This window comes from Urocitellus parryii, chromosome 9, assembly GCF_045843805.1.
Source record: "Urocitellus parryii isolate mUroPar1 chromosome 9, mUroPar1.hap1, whole genome shotgun sequence".
NCBI lineage: Eukaryota > Metazoa > Chordata > Mammalia > Rodentia > Sciuridae > Urocitellus > Urocitellus parryii.
The window spans coordinates 106,126,322-106,153,487 of record NC_135539.1 but is presented as its reverse complement, the minus strand read 5'-3'; the positions used below and the strand labels follow the sequence as shown (position 1 = coordinate 106,153,487).

General features: G+C 37.6%; 1 protein-coding gene across 1 annotated transcript in view; it reads left to right on the top strand.

Annotated features, from left to right (window-relative positions):
* The first annotated feature begins 2,927 nt into the window (after positions 1-2,927).
* Flvcr1 (FLVCR choline and heme transporter 1) overlaps positions 2,928-27,166 on the top strand; it is a 34,709-nt gene continuing 10,470 nt past the window's right edge. The window contains exons 1-8 of the mRNA XM_026387461.2: positions 2,928-3,670; positions 7,743-7,887; positions 13,650-13,790; positions 20,434-20,501; positions 21,903-22,006; positions 24,520-24,630; positions 25,326-25,431; positions 25,734-25,845. Coding sequence (XP_026243246.2) covers positions 2,933-3,670; positions 7,743-7,887; positions 13,650-13,790; positions 20,434-20,501; positions 21,903-22,006; positions 24,520-24,630; positions 25,326-25,431; positions 25,734-25,845 — 1,525 coding nt within the window. The 5' untranslated portion in view covers positions 2,928-2,932. The remainder of the gene's footprint in view (positions 3,671-7,742; positions 7,888-13,649; positions 13,791-20,433; positions 20,502-21,902; positions 22,007-24,519; positions 24,631-25,325; positions 25,432-25,733; positions 25,846-27,166) is intronic.

Genomic DNA, 27,166 nt, shown 5'->3' with positions numbered 1-27,166 from the left:
TGATACAATTGTAGAAGCATGGAATATATTTTATTCTAGTTGGGATCTCATTTGCTGGGGTACTAGGGATTGAACTCAGCGTCATTTGACCACTGAGCCACATCCCCAGCCCTATTTTGTATTTTATTTAGAGACAGGGTCTCACTGAGTTGCTTAGCACCTGGTCATTGCTGAGGCTGGCTTTGAACTCCAGATCCTTCTGTCTCAACCTCCAGGAGAAAGCCACCTGCCCAGCGTAGGCCTTCATTCTTATGGATATACTCGATGGTGGAATTCACTGTGTTGTTTTCAAATATGTACATGGGGAAATTATATCATATTTATTCCACCATCTTTCCTTTTCCTATCCCCCTCCTTCCCTTCCATTTCCCATTATCAATCTATTGTACTTCTTTCTATTCCTCGCCCTATACCCCCATATTGTGGGTTAGCTTCCACACATGGGAGAAAACATTTGATCTTTGGTTTTTTGGGACAGTCTCCAGATCCTCCATCCATATTTTTACAAATATCATAAAGTTATTCTTCTTTAGGGCTGAGTTTAATCCTCCATAGTGTATATATGCCACGTTTTCTTTATCCATTCATCTGTTGAAGAGCGCCTAGGTTGGTTCCATAGCTTAGCTATTGTGAACTGAGCTGCTATAAAAATTGATGTGGTGGCGTCACTATAGTATGTCGATTTAAAATCCTTTGGGTATTTATTGAGGAGTGGGATAACTGGGTCAAATGGTGGTTCCATTCCAAGTGTTTGATTCAGCAAATACTGAACATGCACTTTGTGCTAGATTCTGACATACATTCTCAGAAAACAGTAGCAGCGAAAAGTAACAAATTTTCAGTCCTGCCTTTATGAAGCTCACATTCTAGTGGGGAGGGAGAAAATAATCAGAAAAAAAATATAAGTAAAATATAGGACATTTTAGATGCTAGTAAGCGCTAAGAAAAATAAAGCAGGGTAAAAGCATGGGTGGCGGAAGGCAGGTAGTAATTAAATTGGGCAGCCAATGAAGACATTCCAATGCACGTACTTATGGAGCCAGACTTGAGGATAGGTAGTTAGTGTACTTAGGTAAATCGGGTCTAATATCAAGTAAGATAAAGAAAAATGGAGGCCATTATTGAGTATGGAGTCCAGGAAACCAGAGCAGCTCTTGGGGAAATTGAAATGTTAATGTCCCCAAGGCCAGGAACCCATCCTAAGGAACTGTTAAAGAAACAGCTCCCAGCATACAGGGAGGTGCTAATTCAAAACTGCCCCAGGCCCTTACAGCCCAGATTACTCCTTCAGCCCACCCATCTCCCACCAGTTGGCCTTTCCACCTGCATTCTATCACTGCAGGATTAAGGGAAACAAAGGACAGGAGTGTGGGAAGATTAAAAGAAGATTTTAGCTATAAAAGAGGGAAGACCTCCCTCTTCCATGGATTCCGCCTTCCGGCCCCCTTCTTCCTCCAGGAAGAAGTCTTTTCTGCTGTCCTTTAATAAAGCCTTCCACTTTCCACTCGCCTTGGTGTGCTTCTCTGGTGTTTATACTTCAGCATTCCCAGAAGCAAGGACTCCTCACTGGTAAACAGCAGTAACACTTAGGGCTGCCTGATACTGCCTGATACACTTTTATACATGCCCAAAATAATAATGTAAGAAGCAATGAAAACGTGTACAGGTTTTAGAGTGCTAGATATGGATACATTTTAAGTCTATAAAAGGATCCTGGGGCTGGGGTTGTAGCTCAGTGGTAGAGTGCTTGCTTAGTACGTGTGAGGCACTGGGTTCGATCCTCAGCACCATATATAAACAAGTAAATAAAATAAAGGTATTGTGTCCATCTACAACAAATAAATATGTTTAAAAGGATCCTAGATATACCTAGTTTTAATTCCATTTTAATAGTAAATACTTAGGGTATCATTTTTTTCAAATGTAGTTTTCCAAGGAGTGGTAGGATTCACTTTTTCTCCACACCAGGAAGCCCCCAAGGTCCTTTTTACTTAGGAGTAAATGAACTGTATCTCATTTTAATGATTTTATTCCCCACAGCCTGTAACTGGTACACATCGTTCAAAACAAGTTTGGTACCTGGCACCGACGGAACCCACTGAAGGTGCAAGTCCACTTACTATTAACTACAGATTTGGGTCCTAGAGAACGAATGAGCAACAGGGTCTCCCCTCTGCACAACACGTCTCAGTCGCCTAATGCAAACCAGCGTGGAGGAGGTGGGGGAATTCCAACTTCGCAAGGACAAATTTCTGACGAAATCTCTTTCTCTAATCAGACTGGAACGCTTTCTGGCCTTTTTCTTCTGCCGAAATAGAACGAACCTACAGATCGTGGTCTGTGTGCTCCAGAGCTTGGGTGTGGGGGCGAGAGGCCACAGCAGAACTCCGACCTCAGGAAGCCCCTCTTGGTGGCGACAAGGTACCTGTCCCTGGGTCGTTTCCCTGCTTCGACCGCCCTCTCGTTCCGGGTCCGGAGCTGCCCAGTCCGCGGGCCACCTCCCGCCTGCCCAGCCCCAAGAGCCAGAGGACCCCCGGGACCCTCCCCATCCTTCCTGGAAGGAGAACACTCTCAGCAGGGTCTTCCTCTCTAGCCTCCGGGTACGTTTGCAGCCCGCCCCGCCCTTCCCGGCAGATTCCCTATTGGCTCTCGCGCCGGGAGAAGATGCCCTCTGATTGGCCGGCGAGCCGCTACCACTTCGGACGCGGCGCTCTCGGGGCGGGGCCTGACATGGAGTGACTGGCGGCCCGGAGGAGCGTGGGGAGGACGCGTTCACCTGCGCTCTCAGGCAGGGCTAGTGTGCGCACCACCCGGGAAGGGTAGCCGGAGTGGGGGACCCAGGGGGTGGTGGGGCTGGGGTGCCGGGAGGGACCAGGGTACAGAGGTAGGGAGGTGGGCTGGGGCGCGAAGCAGCAGCAGGGAGCACAGTGACATGGCGCGGCCAGACTCTGAGGAGGGGGCGACGGTGGCTCCCGGGCACCCGCTTGCGAAAGGATACCTTCCGGTCCCGAGGGACGCTGCGGCCGGGAAGGTGAGCGCGGAGCAGCAGAACGGGCCCAGAGCTGGCTCCCTGCTCCTGAATGGGGTCCCCAGAGACAACGCCGCTGACCTCTCCGGAGCGCTTGGCGGGCCGCAGATTCTGCTGGCGCCGGAAGAGGAGACCCAGGCCCGGCTGCTACCCACGGACGCGGGAGAGGAGACTTCGGGTGCCGAAGGGACACCGCTGCCCCGGACCGCGCTTTCCACGCGGCGCTTTGTGGTGCTGCTGATCTTCAGCCTGTACTCGCTGGTGAACGCCTTTCAGTGGATCCAGTACAGCATCATCAGCAATGTGTTCCAGGGCTTCTACGGCGTCTCTTTGCTGCACATTGACTGGCTGTCCATGGTTTACATGCTGGCCTACGTGCCTCTCATATTCCCAGCCACCTGGCTGTTGGACACCAAAGGCCTGCGACTCACCGCCCTGCTGGGCTCTGGCCTCAACTGCCTAGGTGCCTGGATCAAGTGCGGCAGTGTGCAGCAGCATCTCTTCTGGGTCACCATGTTGGGCCAGTGCCTATGCTCCGTGGCCCAGGTGTTCATCCTGGGCTTGCCCTCCCACATTGCCTCAGTTTGGTTTGGGCCCAAAGAGGTGTCCACGGCTTGCGCCACCGCCGTGCTGGGCAATCAGGTAAGGACCTGAGTGAAAGAGAAAAGTCGGATCCTTAGAGGACCAGAAAAAGCCATAGTCCATGTGAGCTAGTCATATAAATGGACCTCGGGAGGCATTTGTCTATAAAATGAAGATGAGGAGATGAGTAGTTGTAAAATAAGAGACAGTCTTGTATTAAAGAGGGCTTTTAGGCTCTTTGTAAGGACAGAACTTTCAAAATCAGCTTACAGTGACTACCTTGTCGTCTTGCTTTGAAAATTATTTATATTGGCCTGTATGTGCTTAATGTCATAGAAAACTTGTCAGTGCATTAATGAAGTAAACTTGCATAGGTGTTATGTTTGTCACCAGTGTGTTCTTTGCAAAAGGGAGGTGGTGGATTCTGGGAAGTTTGTTTTCATTTAGAGTGGTCATTGTGAACACTATTTAATTTTATATATTAGTAGTCAGCACAGAGCTATGTATTAATGACTCCTAAATCAATATTCTGGTGATAAAGATTTCAAGGCATTACTGAGTCCAATTACTTACTTTTAACATAAGACTATGCAAGACAAATCACTGATTGTGGAAAACATCGCAGAATGGATGGTTTTTTTGCTAAGTCTCCATTAAGAGTCCAGATTGTAATGCCATTAGCATTTCAGAAGCATTGTTAGGTAGAATCGTTTTTGTGTGTGTTTTTAAAAACTGCGGACTGATTCTCATTATTTAAATTATGTGTATGGGATCCTATGATACTTTATGTAAACTATATTGAGTGTTCATTCAGCTTGAGAATATCTAGTTAAAAACTGGTACACCAGAACCTCCACATCTCTATACTTATATTGCCATATGTAACTATGTAACACAAGAATGTTACTTTCTCACTTCAAATCTCACATTTGTTTCAAGATCACAGGAATATTTATTTAAAATACACAAAGACTGACTCTAGATGCTGGTTGCTTTATTTCCTTTTTCTACAAGTGCAGAAGAAAGAGTAGCTTGAAACATATTTGTGTATTCAAAATAATTTATGACTGACACTTCACTTGGTTGCTTCTGCATATTCAATGGGAGCTGTTTTCTTAAAGTATTTTACATTTAAAAATTATATTCAAGATTAATTCTTCATTGAGCATGATAAAAATATCAACTCCATTTACTTATAGGCAGACTTCCTTTTAACCACACACTTGTGGATTATCTTCCTACTCTTCCTTGTGTTCTCATTCCTTCCTTGGCTCCAATAGTTGTACCGATGCTCATTATTCCCAAGTATGCACTTTCAGCCTAGTTTATGGAATGTCCATTCATACTTAGCATTGTTGAGCACTCACTAAGAGGCTGGCAACACACTAAGTGTTTCACATGCATTATGTCATTTAATTTAATACTATAAGATTGGAACTGTTAGTCTCCTCATTTGATAGGTAATAGAAACTGAGACTTGAAGTAATGAAATTATTTTGTAATGGTCACATAGCTAGTTAGTGGTGTGTGACCACACTCAAGTCTGTCTAGTTCTTGAATTCCTAGCTTTTAATTTCTGCATCTGTACTGCAAGTCTCTAACTAGAAGACCCTTTTAAAACATAGATCAAATTATGTCGTTGCCCTGCTTTGAACTTGCCAATGATTTCCCATAGTACATAAAATGTAAACTCTACTCTAAATGACAAAAACTAAAAACAAAACAAAACAAAAAACCCACCAACTTATATATATGTCTTCTTTGGTTCCTTAAACAGCGCTAAGCTTGTACTTGGTTAAGGGTCTTTGCAGAAGCATTCCCTTTGCCTGGAATGTTCTTCATTTTAGGATCATGTGATTATATTCTTAGTGTCACTCAGCTCTCTGTTTAAATTCATTCTAAATATCCAGTGGCATTTCTCAATCCCATTTAGAGTTGCTCAGTCAATTTTATATATCATTATATTGTAATTCTTCATATTACATTTATCACTCTCATATTTATTATTTATGTATTTATATACATACATGTTCATTGTTGTCTATTATCCATCTCCTTTCCCCTTGATTATAATGTAGATTTCATGACAAGCTATATGGTGTGAATACACACAGCTCTATCACTACACTACTATATTATAATCATTACTGTATTTATTATAGCACCTGGCTTGTTGTAGGCTCTCCCTGAAAATATGATGAGTGCATGAAGAAACTTCAGACTCATTGCCACTGGAGTATTGCCATATCTCTTAGGAATCCACCACTCAAAATTATCTTGTAGTTCATTTCTTTTCACCTCTATTGCTTAGTTTGGCCACCCATGGTGCTTACCTAGACCATACTAACTGATCTCCTTATCTGCAGCCCTTGCTGCCTTCCCTCTGTTCTTCACAGTCTTCCTGCTCCCTAATGTGCCGATCTCTTCAGAGCACTACCTTGGCCCCTGCAGTGACTTCCATTGTCCTTAAGATAAAACAAGACCCCCTCTAATGTGACTTGCAAGATTTTTTAGATCTGCCTCCTACCAGCTCTTTATCTCACTCCATGCCCCCCTCCCCTTTTCCGCATACACAGTCTTTCTCTGCTTTGAGCCATACCGTGCATACTGACAATTTCTTACAAGGCCCCTTCCTGGCCTTTGTACATGAATGCACTTTGGCTTAGAACACTACTTCTTGTTCATTTGTCTAGCTCCAACTTCTTTCAGCCCTTTGTTTCTCCAAAAACTTTTCTTAAACCCAAGTCTGTACAAGGTGCTCCTACAAAATATTCTACCACCTAGAATGAGCACATGTCTCAGTATACCTGGCTTAGTCTGGGTGTACATCTGTTGCTTAGTATAATTACTATTGAAGTTTGTTTTACTCTGAACAGTGTTCTGATTTGGGTAATAAATTACACAGTCTCCCCAGTCTTAGAACTCTCTAATTCTCCATCACAGTACTGTATTACCACAATCTGTTAGAGTATCTTTTTGATTGTCTCTATTCAGCTTTTTGGAAAGAAGCAAGTGAAATATTTGTTAAACATTATTCTTCCTACCTCAGCCTTGAAACATTTCTTGGGCCCTTCCAATACCACAAAGTAGTCACTCCCCTCCCTCCTTCCTTCTAATCTCTAGTAATTACTAAACTGCTTTCTCTCCATATGTATTTACCTAGTCTGAATGTTTCATACAAACAGAATTATACAATATATGGCCCCATTTGTATCTGACTTCTTTCGCTTATCATGTTTTCAAAGTTAATGCATGTTATAGCACTGCATCAGTACATCATTTCTTTTTGTAACTGAATAATATTGCATATACCACAGTTTGTTTATCTACTCATTCACTGATAAACATTTCAGTTATTGCCATATTTTGGATATTGTGAATTATGACTACTATGAACATTTATATATAATTATTTATTTGAATACCTATTTTCAGTTTTGGGGGTATATACCTAGGCATAGATTGCTGTTTCATAGGGTAATTTTATCCACAATGGCTGTATCATTTTATACTTCCACCAGCAGTATAGGAGGGTTTTAATTTCTCCATATTCTTGCCAACCCTTGTTATTTTATTGTTATAGCCCTTCTAGGGGTGTGATGTGGAATCTCATTGTGGTTTTGATTTGCTTGTCCCTAAAGATTAAAGATATAGGCATTTTTTAATATGCTTATTGGCCATTTGCATATATTTAGGAAAATCTCTATTCAAGTCCTTTGCTTATTTTAAAACTAGAACATTTGTCTTTTTGTTCTTTAGTTGTTGAGAGTTCTTTATTTTGGATGCTAGTCTCTTGATTCTTTCTCATTCTGTGGTTTGTTTTTTCTTAATCCTGTTTTTATATATTCTTACTCCCTTTCATGATTGTAAGCATAAAAGTGTAAGGACTATATTTTACATTATTTTATAGCAGAATCACTCAGAGTAGAAACTCATTATATGTTTTTTTTTTAATAGGAAAGAGATTTGTTGGAAATTTTCCTTTAACAATAATACAAGGACATTAGAATATAGTTTTAGAATTTATAGTATACCTTTATAAATATTAGCTCTTCTGTATGTTCTGTTAAATGGCAGTATTTACCTTTTTCTCTAGCGATATGAGCTGTTAACGGGACTATTCATTTTACAGCTTGGAACCGCAGTTGGCTTTTTACTACCACCTGTTTTAGTGCCCAACACACAGAATGATACAGATCTCCTGGCTCATAATATAAGCATCATGTTTTATGGAACATCAGGTGTCGCCACACTTTTATTTATTTTAACAGCAATTGGTAAGTGAATTATTTTCCTTAAAGATTAGATAAATGCATGACAAAGAGATGAGAATAACTAACCCTGAAAATTTTTGCTGATACTATCACAAATGCCATTTGCTTGTTTTATTCTAGCTGTGTACTATGCTCAGATAATGATGGTACAACCCTAGGGTCCACTACATGGTATTTTACTATCGTAAAAGGTTTGACGACTAATCCATCTCATTTATCTCCTTACTAACTTTTCTTCCTGATAATTTCAAATATATCACTTGCTTCCTTCCCATATTTGTCTACATGGTCCGCATCTTATGCCTACCTAGCCAGGAACAAGTTTTTGTCATGCTTTGAAATGAGTAAAGTAGGCTACCATCTTTCTTTTAATGATAAGTCCTCCCAAGGATCCCCAATTTTAAAATTAACTGGATCTAAAATGTTGACCAGTGGATGATCCTGGGCAGCAGCAAGCCGTTCAACGGAATTTCAAACTGTGGCAACTATCTGCTTGTTAGGCCACTCCAGCAAAGCACGGCTGCCACCATTCGTCACTGAGTCCTCTCGTCTGGGCCTGTCTCTTGAAGCAGTCAGTCAAAAGTCAGCTGCAAGCAGCCATCACCAGTTTGGAAGAAGCTTTGGGAAGGTCTGCTTTTTAAAGTTTATTTTTAATGGGAAACAATTTTAATTTCAGGGAAAAAAGGTAGTGAGGTATATGTAAGTAATAGAGCTGTTAACATAACTATAATAATGCCCCCTGGCACTCTGTATCTTAAATGGAATTGGGGAAGAAAAGAACTATAAAGTTGAAAAGCCCCCTTTTCATCATTGAAATGTATAATTAAATATAATTATAGGCAGAAGTTTTAGATCTATATATTAACTTATAGCATACCCTTAACAGTAATGAAAAATTCATATTTTATGATCTCCAGATGTGAAATCCTCAGTTTTCAGAGAAATGTGTGCTGAAGACTCTAGAGTGTTCCATTAGAGACTGTCTTGGTAGATGAACTGCAGGATCCAGGTATAGGAAGCTCAGCCCACATGCTTAATTTCTTTTTTTAAGATGATGAACAAAATGTTCTCTTGGTAGCATAATAAGTATTCTGACATGTCCGATCTGCTTGAGGTTGGTTTTTATATTTTCAGTTAATCAGAGAGTGGCATACTTGCAGTGTGCTAATTATTGAAAAAAAGACAAATTATCCCTGTACTATTTTAGCACTTAACATGGTTTTTAAAACATTTTAGAAGTAAAAACTCTCTTAAATTTGCTTTTTTAAAAAATATTTTTTTAGTTGTTGATGGACCTTTATTTTACTTATTTTTATGTGGTGCTGAGAATCGAACCCAGTGCCTCACGCAGGCTAGGCAAGCACTCTACCACTGAGCCACAACCCTAGCCCCTAAATTTGCTTTATCTGGTAGCCATATTTGATTTGCTAGTTGGAATAGGAAATATTGTTTTTACATGTTTCATTAGTAATAGAGATTTTTAAGGCATAAAATTCTCATTCCATTGAGGGGCGTGTGTAAAAGAACATAAATTCCAGTTTTCCTTTTTATATCATTTTCAGTTAGTTTTCTATTTGGAAGAGCGTAGTAAACTACATATCAGATATCCAAAAATATGAAATTATTATATATATGATATGTGTGCATATATGCTTAAATTGATACAATATAAGATTTTTATCTAAGGAAGAACAATCATAATAGGTATAACCATCAGCATATTACTCTGTTTTGTTTTCCTCATGTCCAAATTTTTGCTCAAGGCTCCTGAATTACTAAGATATGACCCTCCTTCCCTCTGAATTATACTCATGATTATTTTGAAAATCCAGCCAACATGGTGTACTGAATTGGTATTCAGCAGTCATACTGTTTTGAAAGTTCAGGCCATAGAACCCTATTCCCCTCCCTCATGGAGCATATGTGTGAATGTAGTTCATCCAGCATTTCCACTGAATTTCATGCTGGAAGAACCCCACTGTAGCCTCTCACATTTGGTTGCTGATGTGTGCTAATCATCCCTTTGAGGAAGGTCCTGTTACCATCACTCCCATTTTACATACAGATGAGGAAACTGGGTCATGTAACTTGATATAACTTTAAGTTGCCCAAGTTCACAATTAATAAAGTCAGGTTTAAGCCTAGGTAGTGTAAATCTATATATAAAATGTTATATTCAAAATAGATCATTTTAATTTTACTTTACCTCATTTTATTTCTAATTTAAATTCCTCTTGTATAAGTGGTAATGTTGTTGTATTTAAAGTCTGTAGAGCAATAAATTTGCCATTTAGCCCAAATATGTCAATTAAAATATTTTCCTGATTCATTAATGTAAGTGGATGACAGAAACCAAAAGTAATGCTAATAAAAACATTTAATACTAATGTATTTAAACACAAGTGTATATGGCACGTAGGCATTTTACTTGTGATTTTTTTTTTTTTTTTTTTTTTTTTTTGGTGGTAGTGGGGATTGAACCCAGGGCCTTCTGCATGTAGACAAGCACTCTGCCAACTGAGCTATATCCCCAGCTCTTACTTTTGATTTTTCTATCAAAGATATGCTTGGACTAGGCTTGTAGCTCAGTGGTAGAGTGCTTGCCCGGCATGTGTAAGGCACTGGGTTCAATCCTCAGTACCACATATAAATAAATAAATAAATAATAAATAAATAAAGGTATCGTGTCCATCTACAACTAAAATAATAATAGTTATTATAATAATTATAATTATAATAATTTTAAAAAAGATATCCATATGTAAGCTATTAACTTTTAACAAATACATTTTATTTAGTCTGTAAGAATTTCAAGCCACTAAGGCAAAGGCTCTGATTTTGTAAAATAATGTTTCTAAATGGACAATATATTTTATATTTTAATAATTGCAAAATTCTTTTAGATATGTCATATCATGTGATCCTTTAGAGCTTATTATTGTTAATTCTGTTTTATGAAGGAGAAAGCAGAAACTGAGGGCTGGGGATGTAGCTTAGTGACAGAAAGCTTTCCTAGCATGCATTAGGTCCTATGTTCGATCCCCAGCATTGCAGAAAAAAGAAAACAAAGAAAGAAAATAGCAATTCAGTGTAAACAAGGTCATACACCCTTGGCTTTTTGTTCACCTTTTTTTCATGTAAACTTAAGTCTGACTTTACTATAGGGTGTAGTTTTTAAATACAGACTAGATTTTGCTAAGAGAAAGTTTATCTGAACTAAATGATAACACTTATATTCAGAAAATAAATCTAGTGGAGTTAAAGACTGGTGAAAAATTGTATTCACCTCTCTGTGAAATTTGACTTCAGATTTGGAACATTTAGACTTCTTTTTATCATAGTGAATAAAAGCCTAAGTAATAGACTTAAAACACATTAAATAACCTGCTACCTTGTAAGCAAAGTTTTACAGTCTGAAATTTTTACAACTGTGAGTATTCTGTACTAACATTGTTAATAAACAGATATCTCCTATCTAACTAAGACACAAAAAGACTTTCTGGAAAAGATGCCAAACATCCTAACAGATCAAGGATCGGATAGGGTAAAAGGAGGAAGAAGAATTGCAACAACTTAAACATTTTAATCTCCTAGTCTTTCCAAGTAAGGATATTAAGTAGTAAATATTTATGAGCTATATCTCTTCTTGAATTAGTTGTGATATCTGTAAAAAATAGATATTTCAGTTTGATACATTTTGATTATATCATAATTAATGTTTTGACCAGCCAAAAAAACTTAATTTTTTGGTTTTTAGCAGCAAAAAGGAGAATTGGAGAATTGCAGTATTTTGTAGAAGTTATAAGGGATATTTTTTCCTTTCTCAGTGATTCTCAAACCCAGATGGCTATACTGATAGCATTTGGGGAGTTTTTGTGTTTACTATAGATTTTATCATGGAGATTCTCATTATTGAACTTGGATAGAATCTCAAAATATGTATTGTTTTAAAATGGTTCCAGTTGACAGGTTCATCAGTTCTAACCCACTTAGAATAGGTCTCCCTTGTTGGAAGAAAGAAATTGTCACAAAAGAACAGGAGGGAGGGAGAAAGAGAAAGAAAAGCAGAAATTAGAAAATTTCACTAAAGAGGGGGAAAAAAAGAAAAGCAGAAATTGTAATCTTCCAGAAATGTTACTTTTTTTCTGAATCAACTTACCTTCTTTTTTCTCTTTGAATTTACTCTATTTGATTAAATGCTAAGGTGTATGTTTTCATGAAATCTCTGAAGTCAAGGTGCCTTTACTGATCAATGATGTCTAACATTTGTGGTAATGGAGACAAGGTTGTGTGAAAACCTTGTGATAACCTGGCAAGGTCACTGAATGCAAGCATCTTAGATTTAATGATACAGACTTTTTCTTCTGTTGTAGTTACATTTTTTTTAGTGAATAGCTTAAAATTTTGAGGGACTAAAAAGAGTAGATTTTAATTTCTGACATACCAAATTTTAAAATGCAGATTAACTCTTTTGTCACTTAGTCATGACTTCTGGATAGCCTGTTAGTTTTCTATCTCTATAACAAAATACTTCAGGTAATTAACTTATAAAAAGAAAAAGATTATTTTAACTCATAGTTTTGGAGGTTCTGATTAGGCAGACAAATTGCTTTAGGCCTTTGATGGGCTTGCTGGGTGGCCATGGCACAGAGAGCGTGATGGAGCAGATGGCTCACATGAGTCAAGAAACGAAAAAGAGAGAAAAGGGTTGGGGTCCCACCATCCCCTTCCAGGGCATGCCCCTGGTAACTTAAAGGCCCCCCACCAGGCCCCATTTCTGAAAGGTTCCACTTGGAGAATCTTTAGCTTCCCCAGGGACCAAGCCTTTAACACATGAACCTTTAAAGGACACTTATCCACACCATACCACTGACCCTATAGAAATCTCTCCCTAGCCATCTATTGTGGGAAATTGGTAGATCCTTCCCTGCCTAGACAAAGGAAGTCTTTAGATGTCTGGCTAAGAATGCTGTGAGATCTCTAACTAGAAACAGTACTAAAACTGTAGAGCATCAGACACCATATGCCACACTTTCCTGTCTGTTATTTCTACCCCTAGATTTTCCATGTGCCACTCAAGTAAGTGAGCAAGAAATACAGCCTGCTCCCATGAAACCACCTGGACTTCCTCAGTTCCAGGTGTGTCCTTGAATCAGATGATAAACTTTGCATCAAATTGCAGAAGGAATAGTTACTAACTCAAGACAGTCCTCTCAATGTTCAGTAGTTTATCATCTTGTTCATACCCGAGGCTTACCTCTAATTACAAATTGAACTAAATTTAAAAATAGAATCCTTGGGCTGGGGATGTGGCTCAAGCGGTAGCGCGCTCGCCTGGCATGCGTGCGACCCGGGTTCGATCCTCAGCACCACATACCAACAAAGATGTTGTGTCGGCCGAGAACTAAAAAATAAATATTAAAAAAAAAATAGAATCCTTGATATAGTAAAAATTAATTTTGATCAACTAAAATGAAATAATCAGTAGGCAAGATGGTGACATATTAATGATGGTTTTGTAGCTCAGATAAGTGAACTGGCCAAATCTCTTGAGTTTTGGTCAGAGGGCTGAGACGATAATACCAAACTGTTTTGCACTTAGAAGTCACTGAAAATGAAAAACCTCACCATAAAAGACATTCACTACTTCCTTAAACTGATTCTGTCTGCTCACTAAGAGAGATATAAATAATTATGTATTTTTATCTGGGCAATTTATTACACTTATGTTAATTACATATAATCCTTCTCATGTTCATTCCCAGCATTCAAAGAAAAACCTCCATACCCACCAAGTCAGGCTCAGGCAGCAATTCAAGACAGTCCCCCTGAAGAGTACTCTTACAAGAAATCAATAAGAAACCTGTTTAAAAATATTCCTTTTGTCCTTCTGTTGATCAGTTATGGTAAGTGGCTTTCTTGTATTTTCTATGATGTCTGTGTAAACCTTTGAGCACTGTGGATTCTTTTTATTTAACCTGGTGGTTTAACCTTAATGAAATTGGTTAGTGAACTCCATAGCATAATCACGGACTTAAATGATAAACTGAAAGCAAAAGAATCCATGGTGGATCATTTTACATGATTTCAAAATAAATAGATCTCAAAGAGAGAAGTGTTGTTTTCTTGTGAGTTCTCCTGGAGTACAGGTCATTGATGAACTGTCGTTATGACTACATGCAATAAGCATGTGGGAAGTGCTATCAGTGGCTCCTTTCTTACACCCTGTGCAAACTGGCACTTATTTTTAACTGTTCTGTCAAAACTAGATATTAAGAAAATCATATTACAGTTCTAACTTAAAAACAATTCTGGCTGGGCGCAGTGGCAACTTAGGAGGCTGACGCAGGAGGATTGTGAGTTCAAAGCCAGTCTTAGCAGATTAGCAAGGCACTTAGCAACTCAGTGAGACCCTGTCTCTAAATAAAATATAAAAAAGAGCTGGGGCTCAGTGGTTAAGAACCTGGGGTTCAATTAAAATTCTGGTTCTTCTAAAATTTTCAAGTTAGCTGACAGTTACTTATCCTACACTGTAGCTTTGACTGCAGATACCAACTCTGGTTCTTTTCAGGGTTTTATGACAGTTTGGTTTTTTGTTTCTTACATGAACACTATCCACATTGTATACTAACACTCCCTGATTTGTGTTTTTCTTGCCTTTGGAAGTTACTTGCTACTTCTCTTTTTTTGTGGCCTGATTTGAACTCTCACCCTTTCAACAGGATTAGTTCCTCAGTTTTTAATGGAAATTGCTAATCATGAAAGAGTGAGATATTTAATCTAAAGAACTCCATATACCCGTCACTATGTAGGCTGTCACCCGGCTTCAACAGTTACCAACATTTTGTCATTCTTAATTTATATACTTCCTCTATTTTTTCCTAGAATTATATATATATATATATATATATATATATATATATATATTTATTTATTTATTTATTTTGAGATGGTGTCTCACTGAGTTGCTTAGAAATTTGCTAAGTTGCTGAGGTTCGCTGTGAACTTGTGATCTTCCTGCCTCAGCTCCTGAGCTGCCGGGATTACAGGCGTGTGCACCACACCTGGCTTCCTAGAATATGTTAAAAGGGAATTTCAGAAGTGTCATATCATCTTATCTTTAAATACTTTAGCATGTCATAATTCCTTTCCTTAATTTTACAGGAATCCTCTCTTTGTAGTTAAACCTAAAATTTTAAAGAAGGAGGTAGAGAAATACAGTGGCTCAATACTATTAGAGCAAATTTATTTCTTAAGGCTGTCGTTTAAGAGAACTTTTTCAATACAAATTTGTATTGTTTTCCAATACAAAATTTGTTTTTCAGACAAACTTAAGACCAACTCCAATACAGACATACACACAGAATTTCTCCACATGTATGTACACTCTTCATTCCAGTCTCTTCATTTTGTGCCATTATTTCCTTTACCTGAAATGTGTTCCTACAACACCTACCTTAATGTGTACTTCACTTATTGTTCATGTTGTTATTCATTTGTAATTTATTTCATCAAAAGCTATAAATACCAACTAAATGTATAACAGTGCTCTAAATGCTTTGTGGGCTAGAATGAAGCATGGTATAATTTCTGCCCATAAGTAATTTATCATTAGTTGTCTGACCATTTATTGTTATCTCCCAAGTGGGGAAGATAATTTAAACACCTGAAAAGTAAACAACAATGTAGAAGGGATTTATAAAATAGTAATAGTAATATGAGAGGTTGCATGGTGAGTGCATGCTACAGGCCTTCCTGGTTAGGAAAGGGTGAATGAAGGAAGGGCTGTGGGTGGCAGGGAGGGCGACGTGAAGAACATGGGGATAGAGTTCATTGCGCAGACAAAGGGGAAAAGGAAATGGTGGGAGCCAGGGCCTGAGATGGTACCCTCTCTGAGTACTCTGACTTCTGTGGGGTTTTGATCTCTTTAGGATCATATCACTTGGTAGTTAACTTGATTGTACACAAGTGGTTATTAAAATTATGTTTAAGGGAGCTAGAGTTGTGGCTCAGTGGTAGAGCTCTTGCCGGACATGTGTGAGGTCCTGGGCTCCGTCCTCAGTACTGCATACAAATAAACAAATAAATAAAAAACAAAAGATCCATTGGCAACTAAAAAAATATTTTTAAAAAATTATGTTTAAAATCTGTAAAGGTGTAGGGCTGGGGTTTTGTCTTAGTGGCAGTGCACTTGCCTGGCATGTATAAGGCACTGGATTCCATTCTCAGCACTGCATATAAATAAATAAATAAAATAAAGGTCTATCGACAACTAAAAAAATCTTTTTAAAAAAACGTATAAAGGGCTTTCATATGTATTTAATTCTTCAAGTAATTATTTTTGAGATGGAAAGAAGACTTGATTTCTTTTTTCTTAATTTTAAGTTTTATTTATTCGTACAAACAGATAATACATGCATATAGTATCAAATTCATAAGGTACCATGGGTGCACAATGGAAAGTTAGTGTCCCCCATCTCTTTTCCTGGGTCACCCACTTTCCTTCCCAAAGGCAATTACTGAACTTGTAAGGCTATTGTAACCTTTATAATCAAAATCAGATAAGGATTGTATAAGGGGGAAATTATTAGTTAATTTCACTTATGAATGTAGATAGTAAAAAAACCAACTAAAATACTAGGAAACTAATTTATAAAAATAATAATACATCCCGACCACATTTGGCTTATCTCAGGAATGAGAAATGTTTTAGTAGTCTTATAATATATTCATATAATTTACCACAGTAATGGATCAAAGAGAAAAATTAACCCAATTGCTGAGTGAAAGCATGTGATAAAATTAATTACCCATTGATCAAAGACTTGTAGCAAACTGAATACAAATGAACTTTCTGAACCGGATATATCAGGTTTATCTACAAAACCCCAACAGCACACATCATATTAAAGGCAAAACCTTAGAACCATTCTATTTAAGAATCAATAAGAAGCATCCCTTAGATAAAATACCTACTGTCACTTTGTATTCAGCATCCAACTGGGAGTCCTGGCTGTCTCAGAAACATAGGAAAAAGAAAGAAACAATATAAGAAACAGAAATAAAGAAGTTATTGTTTGTAGGTAACATGATTGTGTATATCAGCAGTCAGAAAACAATGGCCCTGAGCCAATTCTATCTGTTGCCTGTTTTTATAAAAACAGTTATTGCACAGTGTCTTTAGCTATTTCTGGGTTCCAAGAGCTAGTTGAGTAGTTGCATCAAAGACAACATGGCCTGCAAAGTTAAAAATATTTACAATCTATTCCTTTACAGAAAATTTGCTGATCCCTCATCCATTAAAATAATGCAGAAGAACCTAGAAACAACTATTAAGCTAATGAATCATTGAGATTACTAGATAGATAACTGACGATTTGAAAACATTCATTGCATTTCTCTTTATATTAGCAACAAAAATATATCTTGAAATAAATAACCAAAAGAACTTTATAAAGAAAATTATAAAACATTGCAAGGCATAAAAGAAGACCTAAATGGAGGAATATACCTTTATGTACAGAGAGAACTCAAATTGATAATGATGCCAGTTTATGATGCAGGATCACTGTATTGATGAAAGGGCCAGACACAGAGACTGCTTGGGAAGCTAATTTGAGTTTACTCTATTGAAGGAGTATAAGGAGCAAAGAGTTAGGAAATACGGTGAGGAGCGCAACGTCTCAACCACAGTTGGAGAAATTTCTTTGCCCACTAAACAGATACAAGTTAAGGATCATAATGTTGAGTGAAGATCAGGTCACATCTTTTGGATGAATACTTGTCACCTCCACGCCTTGTATTCTACACGTAAGATTGGAACAGTCTTGCACATGGAATAGTCTGGATAAGGAATAGCACTTCTAGGAGAAATTTTTAGAATTGTATATATAGTGTCAAAGACTCGGCAACCAAATGAACTAAGGAAAGCATTTTTGAGGTATGCTTTATTACTATCCCAAATATTGCCCTCTGTTACATGAAACACAGATATACCATACTCTAGATTCAGATAACATAGCATCCCTTGCTGTTAGTATTCTTATAATATATTCATATAATTTACCAAGTAAAAATTAATCCAATTGCTGAGTGAAAGCATGTGATAAAATTAATTACCCATTGATCAAAGACTTGTAGCAAACTGTGAATAAAAATGAACTTTCTGAACCAGATATATCAGGTTTATCTACAAACCCTAACAGTAGACATCACACTAAAGGCAGAACCTTAGTACCATTCCATTTACAAATCAGTAAGAAGCATCCCTTAGATAAGATACCTACTTTGTAAATTTATTTATTTGTTCTAATCGGAAGTCTTTGTCTAAACACTTGCTGTCCTTATTCAGATCTGGAATAGATAAGATCACCCTTGGTTGCTGTGTAGTAGAATACACTCAGTCCTGAGCATAGACCTCATTTTATCCTCTGCTTTCCCAGGCAAATCCAGTCTGGCCAAGGGGCAACCTTGGACTCAATGGGAAGCTGAGTAACAAAGACCAGTTACCCAGGTGTTTTTGTTCAGTTTTGCTAACAGGTTTTTAAACCAGCTGTAGGCTTTATCCTGTAATCTCATTTAAATAGGGATTATAATAGAACATAACTTATTCTAAAATTCCTATGAGAGAAGTAAGGATCAAGAACAACAAAGATAATTTTAAAATTATTAAACATAATTTTAGCAAAGAACAAGATGAGGGACTAATTCTTAGCTACCAAGATTTATAAAGCTATGGTAATTAAGATGTCATGAATAGCAACAGATAGATGGTTAGATAACTGGAAGAATAGAGAGTCCCATGGTCTACTCCTATCTTGATGGAGGCTGTTACATTACCTCAATGAAACCCTTGCAGAAAATATTTAGTGGCCTGTCAAATTAAAGTTTATTCCTTGGCATGCTCCATGTTCAATGTGAATTAGCAGCAAGGTTTTGCTCATGAAAGTGACTCAGATTCAGTCTGACATCTCTCTGCCTGCTTCCACAGCTAGTTGGGTGGAAAACAGAGTGTTACTTTTGCTCATATTTTAAGTCATGTGGCCACTCCTGGAATAAATAAAATGAGAATATTTGCAAATAATTGATGACTAGCACATTATTCATATATAAAAACTTGATGTTTGACAGAAATTATTTCATCAATTGTCCTGAGATAATTGATTATCTCAATCAAGGTTGAGCATCACATACAATAACATACACATACATAATGCCATCTGGTTTTCTTGAGATTTTTTTTTCTTTTTTTTTTTTAAGAGAGAGAATTTCTTAATATTTATTTTTTAGTCTTCAGTGGACAAAACATCTTTATTTTTATGTGATGCTGAGGATCGAACCCAGTGCCCCCGCACATGCCAGGCGAGCACAATACCATTTGAGCCACATCCCCAGCCCAGGGATTGTTTTTTCTGATTGGTTCATAGGAGTTATTTTTATAGCAGATACTACTCCTTTGTTCTCTTATCTTTTGAGAAAGATGAGAGATAGGATTGTGGAAAGTCTAAAAATGAATCTGAAGTACAGATGATGAAATGTTAATGTTCAACAAAACTAGGTCTTAAATAAGGATATTTCTATAGAATTTTCTATACTCTTTATATTCCTGAAATATTTAATAATATATATGGAGAAATAATAAACTGAAACCTCAGTAACATTAAAATCTCAGCTTACCAAAATTCATATAATACATTAAGATATACTAGGGTTTATACCTACTTATATGATTCCTGATAACCAGCTCTTTTTATATGTCTCTTTTTAAGTATTCTTTCATTAATATTGATTTGCGAATTGCCTTGTAAATATTTTGATACAGGAGTAAGATCTTTGAAGTAAGATCTTTTAACATTCATTGGCTATAGTGCATTGTAGATGCTAAGTAAATGATCCATTGCTTGTTGGTTGCCATATACAGTGTTGTATGTGGGGATATGATTTATGGTCAGAATATCTGAATCTAAATAATAATAGTGCTATGACAGAATTTTGCTATCATATTCTATTAGTCCATTTTCTGTTGCTATAACAAAATACCTGAGGTTGGGTGCTTTGTAAAGAAAAAAATATTTATTAAACTCATAGTTTTGAAGGCTGAAAGTCCAAGAGCAGGTTATTCCTTTTCTTCTGAGGGCTTCCTGACTGCATCACAATGCAGGAGAGAGGAGAATGGGAAATGGCCACATGTGACCAAGAGATAGGATCAACTCACTTTTTAACAACCTTGTCTTGTGAGAGCTAATTCTCTATCATTATTAATCCCTTTCAAGGGTTTAATTAACTTAATCACCTTGCTCTAGGCCTCCCTCTTAAAGATCTCATCACCTCAATACCAGCATACTTGGGATAAACTTCCAAACCATAGCACTTCTCTCTAGTAAATTTAGGTGTTAAGTTAATCACTCCACATTCTGAAAGGGAATGGCAGTAGTTTTTAATTTCATCAACAGTGTGGGAAATACATTATATTTTCACAGCTGTTACCTGGTATTCCGTGTTACTTCATGAACTGGAAAATGATACATTTATAATTTTTTCTTCATGTAGGAATCATGACTGGAGCATTTTATTCAGTCTCAACATTATTAAATCAAATGATATTGACACATTACGAGGTAAGCTTCTGCTCTCATCTTATTGCATGTCTGGCCAAGAATTTTTCTTCAGCCTTCTGATCATAAGTTCAAGAATTAACACTTTGTTGCTGTAGAAGATTTACATTTGTTTTAACTGAGAATACATTTGTTTAAAAAAAAAAAAAAAAGAAAGAACATTTTAAGGGTCTAGTTGAATGAAGCAGCATCCTATCTGAAGATCTAGAAAGGCCCTCAACTGAGCAGAGGAGGTGAAAGGACTGAAGAAAGGAGAAAAAAGGCACAAAAGAGGATTGGTCATTTGGGGGGTACCTGGGATCAAACCCAGGGATGCTTACCCACTAGGTCACACCACCAGCGCTTTTTATTTTTTGAGACAGGGTCTCTCTAAGTTGCTGAGGTGAGCCTCAAACTTGCTGTCCCCCTGCCTCAGCCTCCTAAGCTGCTGGGATTACAGGTGTGAGCCACCGCACCCAGTTCTGTAGTTACTTTACAGGGTTAAAACAGCGGGAACCCAGCTCCTGATTGGTTGCTGTGCATCTCTAGCCCATTTTAAAGTCAAGTTCGATTATGTGGCAGCTAGCAGGAATGACTCCATTCTGATTTTAGTCTAGTCTGGTCGGGTCTGTCTGGCCTAAAATAGGAGCTCAGTCTGAAAACAATGATCTCTTTATTTATTTATTTAGGTACCAGGTATTGAACTCAGAGGTGCTTAACCACTGAACCACATCCCCAGCCCTTTTTATGTTTTATTTTGAGACAATATCTCCATAAGTTGCTTAGGGCCTCAATAAGATGCTGAGGCTGGCTTTGAACTCACAGTCCTCCTACTTCAACCTCCCAAGTCACTAGGATTACAGGTGTGCGCCACCATGCCCAGTGATCTCCCATAATTTTCATCAAACCTATTAAATCTGACTTATAAAGCATACAATGTTGGAAGCAGAAATTATTATCTCTATGACCATACTTATACTAATGTTATTGGGTATATGGAAAAAGACAAAACTATTTTAAAGGGAAATCAACATAAACATGGAGAAGTAAATATTAAATTCTAACTGACCTCTCTGCTTTCCAAAGGAAAACACAGTTGTAATCTGTAAAAGCTATTCCTTTTTAGATACATAAATTACATAAGAATCCTAATAAAAATCATTGTGCTTCTAGCTACGGAGGTGCAAGGAAATTTTTCCTTTTTTATTCCCTCTCTTATTTTAGATATTTTTTCTGGTTTTAAAATATGATGCCCTCTATATATTTTTTACAACCCACCCCCAAACTCTAACCCAGGTATTGAATCTTCCTTCTGTGTGCTTAATTTTATCTGATTATTTCCATGGTCTATATAAAGGTATGGAATATGAAGGATATATTTGAATTAAAAATATTTGATTAGTTTCTTCTGCAAATTGTTTTCAGGGAGAAGAGGTGAATGCTGGAAGGATTGGGCTAACACTAGTAGTAGCTGGAATGGTGGGCTCCATTCTCTGTGGCTTGTGGCTGGATTACACCAAAACATACAAGTAAGTGAAAAACAGATGTGTATAAGTGTTTTTTGTTTTTTTTTCTGGGGTTCGGGTGGGTTATCGGGGATTGAACCCAGTGGTGCTTTACCACTGAGACACATCCCCAGCCCATTTCTTAAATATTTTATTTGGAGATAGGGTCTCACTGTGTTGCTTAGGACCTTAGGTTGTTGAGGCTGACTTTGAACTTGCCATCCTCCTTCCTCAGCCTCCCAAACCACTGGGACCCAAAGGTATTTTGATTTTGAAAGAAATTTTACTTTTTATCTTAAGGGATTTAAAGTGTTACTGTTACTTAAAGACCTGAGTTCTAAACACTTGTAGGTTCTTGTCACTTAGCAAATGTTTCAATAATCTATATATTACCATATTTTATTGGTCACATTTATTTTATCTTTGAGAACGTGGATACCTGATGAACTTCTTTCAATTTAACAATATGTATATATTCTTTTTAGAAGGATTCACATCTATCTAAAATAGGTCCTTCTTTTATGTGTTCTTCTTAGTCTTACATCACAGTAGAGTGTATTTTGACATGTTATACATGCATGGAGTATAACTTATCCTAATTAGGTTCCTGTTCTTGTGGTTGCACATGATGTGGAGTTTCCCTGGTCATGTATTCGAATATAAGACTAGGAAAGTTACATTTGATGAATTCTACTGTCCTTCCTATTCTCCTTTCCCTCCCCTCCCTTTGTTTCCCATTGTCTAATCCAATGGACTTCTATTCTGCCCCTGCCCACTCTTCCTTGTTGTGCATTAGCATATCAGAGAGAACATTGGGCTTCTGGTTTTTTGGGATTGGCTTACTTCACTTAGTATTATAGTCTCTAGTCTATCCATAAAATAGGTTCTTTCTAGAAACATTTGACTTTTGACAGACTTTATCTTCTTCTTTCTTATGTTACAGGTTTGAAAACAATCAAAAAGCTGTTCCATCAATAACATTTACCCTTTTTTTAATTCTTTTTTTTTTGTAGTTGTAGATGGACCGCATTATTTTATTTGTTTATTTTTATGTGGTGCCGAGTATCTAACCCAGGGCCTCACATGGGAGAGGCAAGTGCTGTGCTACAGCCCCAGCCCCATTTGTCTTTTTTTTGTGATAAAAATTTTTGGCTAAGATGTTTCAACCGTAGCACCACTTAACTATTATAAAATGCGTAATATAAAAATGCTGTTCATTTGCATCTATATGGAACGGCAAAATGCTAACATAAAAGAAAAAGTGAGAGACACTAATTGGGAAACCAAGAAAAGGTTTCAGAAGCAGCATCTTTTTCTGGAGGCCTTAAAAGAATTAATAGGCTAAACCGTCTCTTGTGTGCTTGGGAGGATGAATGAATGGACCTGTGAGTGAATAAATGAATAGAATGAAGTAAACTGAATGAATGAATCAGAACTGTGTCAGATATGCCTTTAAGGCCCAGGATATTTATACTATTATCCTAAACCCTTCCAAAAGTATCTTTGACCTTGAAATGCTACAAGATAATTCTCTCACAATTTAAGAATGCACTTATTATAGTTTCACTACTGTAAAATTATATCTTAGGGTAAGACTCATTTAATTTGTAGAGGAAGAGCTCATGTGTAAAGGGCTTCCTTTCTTTATAGTCTTTAGTCCACAGTATGTTTAGAAAACTTGGTAGGCATAGAAATGTGTTCTGGTCACCCTGACTTTCTTCTCAGGGTAACTCCCGTTCCTTCTCCCAACTCCTGGTGTGTGTATCCCTTTTGGCTAGGAATTACAGCAAGCGATATGTGATCCCTGTCCTTGAGACACTCATCATCTAAATGGAGCTATAAGACATCCACAAAAGAAACATTAAATGATAATATAATACACTAAAATTGATGTCATAAGTGCCAGTTGTGTAGGTATAATTGGTAAGGGAATTTAAAGGAGGGAATTTTGTGTGCTGCAGTGGTTAGGGAAGGCATTCGGAAGAGGTGAGATTTGATCTGAATCGTGAAATATGAGCGGGGAACTCTCCTGTTTGGTGGCATAAAAGTTATTTTGTCTATGTGAGTATCCCTTCCTATCTAAGCACTGGCTATGGTGTGAGTTTTTTTTCCTGCTGTTGTTGAATCTTAAATTTAATCTTGAAAGCCCATGATTTGGTGGATAACATTTTCTACAAATAAGAAGAATGGGTGAGTTGTTTTTTTTTCCCTTTGGTACTGGGGATTGAACCCAGAGGTGCTTTACCACTGACCTGTATCGCAGCCCTATTTATTTCTTATTTTGTGACAGAGTTTTAATAAGTTGCTTAGGGTCTTGCTAAATTGCTGAGGCTGTCCTTGAACTTTTAATCCTCCTGCCTCAGCCTCTCAAGTCACTGGGATTATAGGCATGGACCTGTGTACCTAGCTAGAATGAACAAATTTTGAAAAACAAGGATTTTTTACTATTTAGATAGTGCAATGGCTAGCCACATGATTTTTATGTGCCTATGATAATCAGAAAAAAAAATACTAACAGTTTTGTTGTTTTGTTTTAGACAGACAACTTTGATAGTTTACATTTTGTCTTTTATCGGAATGGTTATATTTACTTTCACGTTGGACCTTGGTTACATTATCATCGTGTTTGTTACTGGAGGGATACTTGGGTAAGTGTCAAATATAATAAAGACAAATGATACCATGTTATTATAATTCTGAAGTCTTATTACTCTGGCTTTAATTTTTTTAAAGGTCATCCCAAGCTTCTATAATATTTTAAAGTCTGGAAGATCCATCCACTGCTTACTGTGTATATAAATGTGAACTATAAAAAATAGTTGAAAATTGGTTTTTGTATACTGTTGGTAAAAAATGGATAATCCTTACCTAGTCCAAGTAACTTTAGGTATAAAGATAATTGGCCTAGAAAACTAGATGCAGGGCTGGGGATGTGGCTCAAGTGGTAGAGTGCTCGCCTGGCTTGCGTGCGGCCCAGGTTCGATCCTTAGCACCACATACAGACAAAGATGCTGTGTCCGCCAAATACTGAAAAATGAACATTAAAATTCTCTCTCTCTCTCCCTCTTTCTCACTCTCTCTCTCTCACTCTTTCTTTAAAAAAAAAAAAAAAAGAAAATTAGATGCAATTTTTTCTTAGAAACAAACTCAGGAATTGCTTTGCTTCCCAATTCTTGTGAATTGGCTGGTTAATCAATAATAATATTTTCTTATATCAATAATAATAATCAATAATAATAGTTTCACATAGCAACCTCAAAATATTCACTTATAGAATGCTTGCATCAATGTGTGACATTGTCCTGGTACTTTTTCCCCCATAATTGTGGCTTTGTTTCCCTAGGTTTTTCATGACTGGTTACCTTCCCTTGGGTTTTGAATTTGCTGTTGAAATTACTTACCCTGAATCTGAGGGCACTTCGTCTGGTCTTCTCAATGCTGCTGCACAGGTGGGTATTCCTCAGCTTTCTCTTAAACCCTCGATGATTATTTTACCTAGTCATCTAGTGAATCTTTTAACAATCTCATTTTTCAGTGACTATTTCTAGAAGCCAAACCGTATGAAGAAAATGAGTTTAAAAAGTTCTGGGGAAAAAAAATGTACTTTTTTTTTTTTTTTTTTTGATGCTAGGGATTGAACCCAGGGCCTTGTGCATGCAAGGCAAGCACTCTACCAACTGAGCTATATCCTCAGCCCCCAAATGTACACTTGAAAGAAGCAAATTTTATTATTTCTCTTATTTTATTTTAGGTGTTTGGGATTTTGTTCACATTGGCTCAAGGAAAGCTCACAACAGACCATGGTCCTAAGGCAGGAAACATTTTCCTTTGTATCTGGATGTTTTTAGGCATCATTTTAACAGGTAAATTAGAGTGTTGTGTTGTGCTTTTAATTAAATTTTCATGTATATTGCTTCTTAAGGGCTTTGTAGAATTCAAGGGTTAAAAATGAGATAAGAAATCAGGAAATTATTTTCTTCTAAGTATATAAATGTATTAATTTGTTTTGCTGGGTGTGGTGGCACGTGCCTGTCATTCCAGAAACTCTGAAGGCTGAGGCAGGAGGATCACAAGTTCTAGGTCAGCCTCAGTAACTTAGCAAGACTGTCTCAAAATAAAAAGGTAAAAAGGATTGGAGATGGGTAAAATGCCCCTGGATTCAATCCCTACTCTAAAATGACAACAATAAAATCTGTTAATTTAAATTTTTCAAAATCAGTACAGTTACTGTTCACAGAAAACAAATCCATTTTAAGAAGCACAGAGAAGACCTGGAGTTGAGTCAAACCCCCTTAGGCATTACTTAACCTCTCCAAGACTGTAGACAGGAAATCCAGCATCAGCTCAGACTCTCCTATGAACATTCACAGCATAGGTCACTGCTGTGACCCTAGGAGGGGGTCAGATTTCTTCCTACCAGCAACCAAGCGGCTCAGCAGTGAACAGCAGCTGGGAGACCAGTTCTGACACTCTCTACCTGGGGAGAGCATAAGAGCGTACAGGTTGAAGGTTCAGTCCCCCAAACTCTCCCTACTTAAACCTCGTCACAGATCTCCTTTTCCAGAATCTTATGACAGTCAGGGATCTCCACAACCCTCTCCTCAATTTCTACTGAGTTCCTAAGACAGCTCACAGGACTCAAGAGAAACACTATACTTACATTTACTGAGTTAATGAAGGATGCAAATAGGCAGCCAGATGAAGAGATATCACAGGGTAAGGTCTGGAAGGGTCCTGTGCACCGGAGCCTTTGTCCCCATGGAGTGGTGGTGTGCCACACACCTGGCTCATGAGTTTTGTTTGTCTTCCTGTGATTCTCCATATGAGCTTTCTGAAGCTCCCAAATCCTGTACCTTGAGGGTTTTATAGAGCCTTTATTGTACAGCCATGATTGCTAATAGACTGGGTGGGGAAACCCAGAAAGGCCTGTCTGTTCAGATTCTTCTTGGCCTTTGTACAGCAGTCCTCTCTCTAAGGTACGGGACAGGAGCCCTCTGGAATGAGGAAGGTCAATGACTTATTATCAAGGGTAGGTCAGAGTCAAAGTCAAAAAGGCGGGAGATTAGGGTTTTTCTGATCCACCTTGGGGAAGAGAAATTCTAGTTTCTGTGTCCTGCCTTGGAGAGGGAGTTGGGTACCAGAAACCATGGTAAACAAAATAAAACAATGCATAGATAGAGATAT